This window comes from Megalobrama amblycephala, unplaced genomic scaffold (assembly GCF_018812025.1).
Source record: "Megalobrama amblycephala isolate DHTTF-2021 unplaced genomic scaffold, ASM1881202v1 scaffold440, whole genome shotgun sequence".
Classification (NCBI taxonomy): domain Eukaryota; kingdom Metazoa; phylum Chordata; class Actinopteri; order Cypriniformes; family Xenocyprididae; genus Megalobrama; species Megalobrama amblycephala.
This window is the reverse complement of record NW_025953380.1, coordinates 1-7,794: the sequence shown is the minus strand read 5'-3', so window position 1 is coordinate 7,794 and position 7,794 is coordinate 1. Positions and strand designations below refer to the sequence as shown.

The following is a 7,794-nucleotide window of genomic DNA, read 5'->3' as shown; positions in this document are numbered from 1 at the left end:
GTTAAGGCAAGAAAAGTAAGTAATGAGCTATTTTAATGAATGGTAACTGTAATATTGTTAGCAATTAGTTACACTATAGTTACTTCAAAAAGTAATATTACTACTGTAAGTGTTGGGGAAATTACTTTGAAAAGTAATGCCTTATATTGCGCTTCTCCCTTAAAAAGTAACTAATTGCGTTACTTAGTTACTTTTTAAGAAAAGTAATGCGTTATGTTACTTTCACCTAATTGGGCTTGTTTTTTTATATAACAAAAAAGTAAACGTAAGACCCTTTCACACCAAAATTGAAATAATAAGCTTCAGGCTGAAGGAAATGCACATTCACGCATGTACAGTAGAGGGAGCAGTTCAAACAAACAGAAGAATAGGACACTGATTTTACCAAAGACCATAGATCATTTCACAGATTTTATTCATTTTGAGGAACACTGAATCTTTTTTTTTTTTTGTGCAAGTGGGATTAGTAAATGCATGCTCACATTTAGTCCAGAACTACAATAACCATAATTTTTACATCATCATTTGCACTTATGATTTTTTTCAACATTGAGACAACAGAGCTGTCAGTCAAATGGGAAAACAAAGTAACTTGTGTTACTTATTTGAAAAAGTAACTCATATTTTGTAAATTTGAAAAGTAATGCATTACTTTACTAGTAACTTGGAAAAGTAATCTGATTACATATCTCAAGTTACTTGTAATGCGTTACCCCCAACACTGATTACTGTAATGTCTTAATAGTAACGCATTACTGCCCTACACTGAAAATATCACTGGTTCGATTGGGCAAAAAAATCATTAGTTAATTGCAGGAAATTGCTTACAAACGCTGCTAATGAGCATGGGGCAAGAGGACTGAAACATCTCTGCCATGGCAGTGTGCCATCCTTTATTCCCTACTGGACACCATCACGTCCATGAAAGCTGGCCCAAACTGTTACACTGAAAGCTGCGAAACTCCATAATCAGGCTGCGTGAATTACCGTGAAATTTCATTTGTGACATTCTGTCAGTTCAATTGTTGTTACAGAGTTGATGGCACATCTAAACTTAACTGCAGAAAAAACAGTGCTTTGTGGATGCGGAGGTCAGCGGTCTGAAAATGAGTTGTTATTCACTGTTACTTTTTCTCTGTCTCCAAGGAGCATGTTCACTGCTTTTTGAGGGTACAGGAAGATGATAAGACAACAGACAGCAATAGAACAGGAAATGAGTCAAAACAACATCATCTGTGTGTGATATAATCTGTGTTGATGGTGAAGCTGATTTGTTGATCGGCAAGGGAGAAGTGTAATCGTATTTCACTGCTCCTTTTTTAGCATCTCATTTATTGTTCCATTCACAGACCAGGATCATAAAAACAACCTTATCTACCACATCTACATTGCACTTCCAAATTATTTTGGCATATTAAATAGATTTCAATTACCGCAGTATGAATTGCTGGTAGAGTTAGAATAAGTGGTGAAAATTAATTTCAAATTAAATCAGCTAAATAGTGATTAAAAAAAAAAAAGAATCAATACCAATCAAAATGACTGAAAACGGTTTAAAAACGTTCACATTTAATGAAAAATCTCAATACGGTTTACAAGAAACATTCAGCAAAAATGTAAGTTTCAGCGGTTAAATATAATAAAAGAGAAGTGCACAATGTTATTTACATCATGAAAGTTTATACATCATGTCAAACACACCAGATTCTTCACAGACACAGACCGTCCACCACAATAAACCCGGAAACCCTCCTTCAATATTTCATTTATACAACACACAATTCCTTTCTGCCAGCTCTAATTAAAGCTCCATCTTTTCTTCTCCCTCTGACAGTCTGATAATGATGCTGAATGCCCCTGCCCACGGCATCTGTGTCACTTTAGATGAACGCAACCTCGCACGTGGTGTCCCGGGGACCTTTCGCTCTTCAGGCCCGGCTGTAAGAGATCCGATCTCCTCTCCAACCCATTGTCCGGTCCGTGGATCGCGGTTCCCAGAATCCGTTTGCGACAATAACGCAGAACGCAGAAATGTCACTTTCATACTCGCTGTGTTTTGTCAGTTCACTTGACCTAAATCTGCGTCCAACTGTCTACTGGATTAATTATCTGTTTTTCAGTTGAATGAAAAGAGCACAGGCAGCAGGATTCATTGCAGTGTACAATTCCCCAACCCCCCCGGACAATGTGAGGCAGAGCAACACAAAATCAAAATAATCACAAACACCTTCCACTGAAACGACTGATCAGTGGGATATGAAATAAAAGAGTTCGAGAAGTAATAACAGCGAGTCGTGTTTGGTTTATCACTGGATCTTTTTGGAGGCCAACTAAATATTTATGCCACATATTTGTCAACAAAACTTCATTCATAAGAATCTCCTCGCATAATAACGAAGAAATGAATTACATTCACATGCTAGAATATACATATCCTGGAACAGGTATAATCTTATATCTGAGAGAGTTGATGCTTTTTCATACTGTGGCTTTCTTCAGAAGGTATAAAAGAAGAGAAAAAAATCCCAGAGGGTCGTATAATGACAAAATGGCATTACGTAACAAGAACAGTTCAATATCAGAGCAACGATTTTTGCTTTTTCTTACAATCACACTTTTCATTTGAGTGCACGGCTGTCTTTTCAGGTTATTTCAGTGTCCGTGAGTATCTGAAGAAAGACGTATTCTCCTGAAATAAGTCCAAGGCTAATCTGGATGCCTCCAGGAGTAATGTCCTCTTTATAAAAACCTCACATTTGAGTTTGGTATAGAGGTGACCCACTTCTTGAATTCACCCAAGACATGTTCTTGGGTGGCGGCTGTGTTTTGTGTTGATAGCATGGCGCTGCGTCTCCATGGGCATCTAAGAAAATTGCTGTGGGTCTTAAGTAGCATTTACATAACAATATTATATAATCTGACCCCAAATGCTATGAAACTGTTTATAAAAAAGCAATATATATTGTGATCTGAATTCTAGTTTTTAATGCCACCAGTACTCTCATTCAGGTTTGGTTTAACGTTATTTTGGTGGGCAAGCGAGATTTTGCATTGTACTGACAACACATCGAGATAGAGGTGCTGAATCCTCATCGTGTCTCCTGCATGTCAATCTCATGCTTCAGAAAGCCTCGTCCTCTTCAGCGTAAAGCTTTGGGGAAAAAAAACGAGTTGTTAGCTGAGGGGCAGTGAAGTAAGAGCATGATTCATATAGCGTTGCTTCTGTTCTTGGGATGTCTCACACCACAGTGGTCTCGGTCTGTAGGAAAGACTGGGCTCTGGAGTTCCGATGGAATTGGGCCATGTTTTCTGTGCCGTTCCTGGATATGGATGAACTGTGCAGACGGTAGTCGCGACCGATGTAACGCTTCAAACGCAAACTCCGCCACTTTCTCTTGAGCTCGCTTTGGACCTGCAGGCAAATATAAAATCAGTTAGTATTATCACAGCCATACACAGCATGGTAAGTCAACATGAAATCATAAATACACAATACACATTCCTTGACTTATTGTTATTCATTTATCAGTGAATCATGAATCAATCAATTCCAGATGGATAATATAGTGTCCAGCTTTATTCCTCATTTATTACATTATTATTACATAATTGTCCAGTTACACAGACAAGGCTTAACCCCTTTACTGTCACCCGCCTTTTTGAGCGCTTCAAAAAATGAAAGTATGAAAAAGTTATATAGAAGTTAAAATTTACTGTAAATCAAATGAACTGTACAAAAAAGTTCTAATTTTTATATATATAATATATATATTTTTAAAATAAAAATATTCTAAAATTGATATAAGGTCAAAGCCATATGTCTAACCAAATTGTAGTCCAAATTTGAAGTTGATTTCACAAAAATTGAAGTTCCCATGAGATGTTGTTTAGGCGCTGTACCAAAAATAGCCACCGGGTGTCACCCACATTCCATTTTTTAATGCATTCTCCTGTAACGATTGAATTAATTTCTGTCCAAATATCACTACACAGACACCAAATATGGAAGCTTGAGATAAAGACCTTTCCGACAATATGCGTTTTGTAAAGATTAGATAAGCTTTGACTATAAAGTGGTATGAATATGAATACATGACAACGCCCACTAGGGGGAGGAGCCTGCTAAAAGGACATTTAAAATACCGTTTCCATGGTAAACCAATGTCCAATTTCAAAACGGTTTCCATATGAATGCTGATTTTTTGAAGCTTTCAACTAGAAATGGAAAACTTTTTATGTGTTTTGGCCTTTCATTTACACGACAACAGCGTTTTTGTGGCCTGAAAACGCAAACTTTTGAAAACGAGTTTCAAACTGCAAGTTTTTGAAAACGATACCATTATCATCTTCGTGTAAACTGCAAAAACGCGAATCTGTGAAAATGGTGACGGCAAGCACATGCGTATTACGTAAGGCGAAGGTAAGGTGTTTTCTGTGAATGTGTGAGACTTCCGATTTATTAGCCGCTATAGGGAAATAACAAGAAGAATATCGAAGTGCAATAAAATAAGGTGGATAGGCATGCGTGTTTGGCGCAAGTGCTCTGTGAAAGACTGCGTGTGCGCAGGTGTGTAGTCTTTCTTTACAGAGTGACACCGCCATCTACTTGTCTGGCATGCGTAATACGGCGTTTTAGTCATTTTTGCGGATCCATGATAGTTTTGATAACGTTGTCATCTGTGCAAAGAAAAAACTTTTCCATTTTTAGTACATCGTGGTCATGTAAACGTACCATAAAATTCTTTACTGAGCTGTTTTAACTGAAAGCAACTTGCACTGACATGTGATAAAAATATGTCAGTGACATTGTTTTATCTCAAGATGCACACCAGTAATTTTTTTTTTCTAAGGCACGTTTATAAGAGCTACTTAAATGTCCTGATTGAACTAAGACCTAATCCTGGCTTAATCTAAGCCCTGTCTGTGAAACCGGGCCTATGTGTTGTGAATGTTTCATGTTGACTATAATTAGGAAGGGATACTCCTGCTCTGTTCCAAAACCTATTGAGCTGCCTGAGGAGGAGGCGGTAGCATTTTAAGACATCATAGTCACTGAAATGAAGGGTGTTGTGACTTAATCATATTGCCTTTTAAGATACCTTGTTTTGACCAAATTCAAAGGCAAAAGCTAGAATATATTGCTACAAGCTCAGTGAAAAAAATAAAATCGCATCCAAGGCGATATAAATGTTGATTATAAATAAAGAATATTTCGTTTAATATTGAAAAGCGTTAAGCATTAAAAATGTTCAGTGTAATAAAAATTTGATAATTTAACCCAATAATGTGTGTGTGCATTTTAATGCTTATTAGAATATCTTGCTTATGTTAGCAAAAAGCTAATATCAAAGTGTAGTGCTATTTGTAAAATCGATAAGATTGCACACTGACCTCGCTATTCAAAAAACAATACAAAATCGCAACCACCAAGCCCTGTGAAAGGAACATAGAGAGTTAATGTTGTACAACATTAATACAGCATCATATTCTGTGTAAAAGTTTGGGGTTGGTAAGATTTTATTGGTAAGCTGAATTTCCAGTCTCAAGAAACATTTCTTATTATTATGAATAGAAAGTTCAAAAGAATTGCATGTTTTTGAATAGAAATCTTTTGTAACATTATAAATGTCTTTACTGTCACTTTTGATCAATTTAATGTGAACACTCAGGCATACTCCTCACCTGAAAGGATCCCAGACCAAGGTCAAAGAATATTTTGTAGTTTTCCATCTCTCCATTTTCTTCTATGATGTAAACGAAAACAACATAGTTGACGCCAAAGAGAGGGATCAAGAGAAGCGTGGACTTTGCCAACCTCCTTAAAACAGAGAGAGGAGTAACAGGATTTGGACGGAGTGATAAGGGACCCCTACTGTTATGATAGCATGGCAATTTTTGTCAAATGGACAGTTATTTCCAAGCACACAAAGGAGAGCTTCAAACTAAAATCCCAACTTTAGAAGAAAAAAAGGGAAAAGTGGCATCTGGCAGAGCCATCAAATAGACAAAAGCCTCCCGTGCATTAGCGACAGGGCACTCAAACGCATAACAAAAACTCAGATTGATACAAATCACGACATAAATATTTCACCCCCATTCAATGCAAACACATTTAGCACTGCACAAGAGATAGTGGAAGACTTGGATAAAAATGGAAAGCAGCCATGCATTTTTCAGAGATTCATGCTAGAATGCAACTCCTGGTAAATTTAAAAGGGAGATCTCAGCTATGACCTGAATAGCACATAAGGTGATTCAACCATGGTGGCTGATGCCATGTTTGCAGAATCGAATATTAGTTGGCAGCCATTTGCAATACCTATACTGAGACTGATCATTTCCACCAACATCAGGACACCTCAGTTTCTGGACCAGGATTCGAATGATGCTGATGAACAGAATAAAGTTTATCTGTAGAACACAGAAAGGAAGAGAACAAGATTTTATATCATTCCTCTTTTATACAATGACATTATCCAGACTAAACATTACCACTGAATCCTGTTCACTGGATCTGACACAAGAAGTTCTCAAAACATTCTGTAAGACTTGAACCAGATTACAGGATTACTGCACACACTGAAACACGTGAAAATGTGCAGTTGCTGCCTTAAAGGAACAGTTCACCATTTACTCATCCTCAAGTCGTTCTAAACCTATATGACTTTCTTTCTTCTGTTTAAAAAAAAAATGTCTCAGTGATTTTCTATCCATACAATGAAACTTAAATGGGTCCAGTTCTGACTTTCATTGTATGGACAATAATATCTTCTTATATACACAGAAGTCATACAGGTTTGAGAAAATGATTACAGAATTATCAATTTTGGCTGAACTATCCCTTTAAGGAGTTGATCCGGCCTTTAAACTAACACTACAAAAAAATAATATCATGGGTTTGATTCTCAGAAAACATTCGAATGAATAAAATATATGCCTTGAAAGCACTAAAAATTGTTTTTGGACTTGGTCTGGCCAAACGCAACTTCAAATGTAAAATGATCATCTCCGAATTTCCATCTTGCTTAAATCCATCAGACAGATAGTAAAAACAAAAGAGGGCACCTGTTCCTCATAATTAATTCCGCCATAAAAACCCAAACCAAAACAAACAGAACATCTTGGCTAAAGGTTCATCGACTAGTGGCATTCTGGGTAGCAAAGAGACGTGGTTGCATGGTGAGCAATGCTCTGTCAGAGACTAAATACGTGGATTACCAGAACCGAGCATGTTTGGCAGAAAAACATATGACGTTTTTTTTTATTATTATTGCATTCTGGCTGAGGAACATTTTGACCTGGATGTGTTCGGGGCAAAGCTGTCAAACACAGCCATCATGCTGTCCAAAGACATTTGATCTTTTGCAGGTGAAGGTTTACAAAATGGAAATGGCACATTGGACCCAAGAGAGAGCTCTGGCACGTGTGCTGAGAGAGGCACTTGTAACAGCGTGTTTGCTCGCTCTTCCTGACATGCCTGCGCTCACGTCTCATCCAGGACATGGAAACTGTCCGTGAGACTCAGCACATCCCTGTGTCTGCTTTGCTGGCAGAATCCCTCCCTGCCTGACATAATGCATACAGTATGAGGCTGGTCTCAGTGTGTTTATAAGTACTGGTGTGAGGTTATACTCACAATGACAGATGCCATGATTGGCCAGTTGATCACCCGCCAGGGAATGGGAACATCATTTCTCTCCCAGCATCTATTAAGAGGAGACATCAAAGAGTTACAAGTGCTTTTATAACAGCAGTAGCAAATGGGAATGCGTTTCATCTTCTTTTGCCTCATTT

The 7,794-nt window shown here is 37.6% G+C and overlaps 1 protein-coding gene across 1 annotated transcript; it reads right to left on the bottom strand.

The window, feature by feature from the left end:
- Positions 1 to 1,547: 1,547 nt before the first annotated feature.
- On the bottom strand, positions 1,548 to 7,777 carry LOC125261598 (vasoactive intestinal polypeptide receptor 2-like). The gene is made up of 6 exons (XM_048180155.1): positions 7,637 to 7,777; positions 6,320 to 6,411; positions 5,683 to 5,818; positions 5,392 to 5,433; positions 3,245 to 3,412; positions 1,548 to 3,151 (listed from the first exon to the last, which is right to left on the bottom strand). The coding sequence occupies exons 1-6, from the start codon at positions 7,775 to 7,777 to the stop codon at positions 3,122 to 3,124; spliced, it is 609 nt and encodes a 202-aa protein (XP_048036112.1). The 3' UTR covers positions 1,548 to 3,121.
- Positions 7,778 to 7,794: the final 17 nt, after the last annotated feature.

Excerpts from the sequence above, each read along its gene's own strand:
- LOC125261598 (XM_048180155.1), bottom strand. The coding sequence starts at position 7,777 with ATGAAACGCATTCCCATTTGCTACTGCTGTTATAAAAGCACTTGTAAC. Across the intron at positions 5,819-6,319 it reads AATGATCAGTCTCAGTATAG|GAGGTTGGCAAAGTCCACGC; the intron begins GTATTGCAAATG and ends CTCTGTTTTAAG. Across the intron at positions 5,434-5,682 it reads TTGGTCTGGGATCCTTTCAG|GGCTTGGTGGTTGCGATTTT; the intron begins GTGAGGAGTATG and ends TTCCTTTCACAG.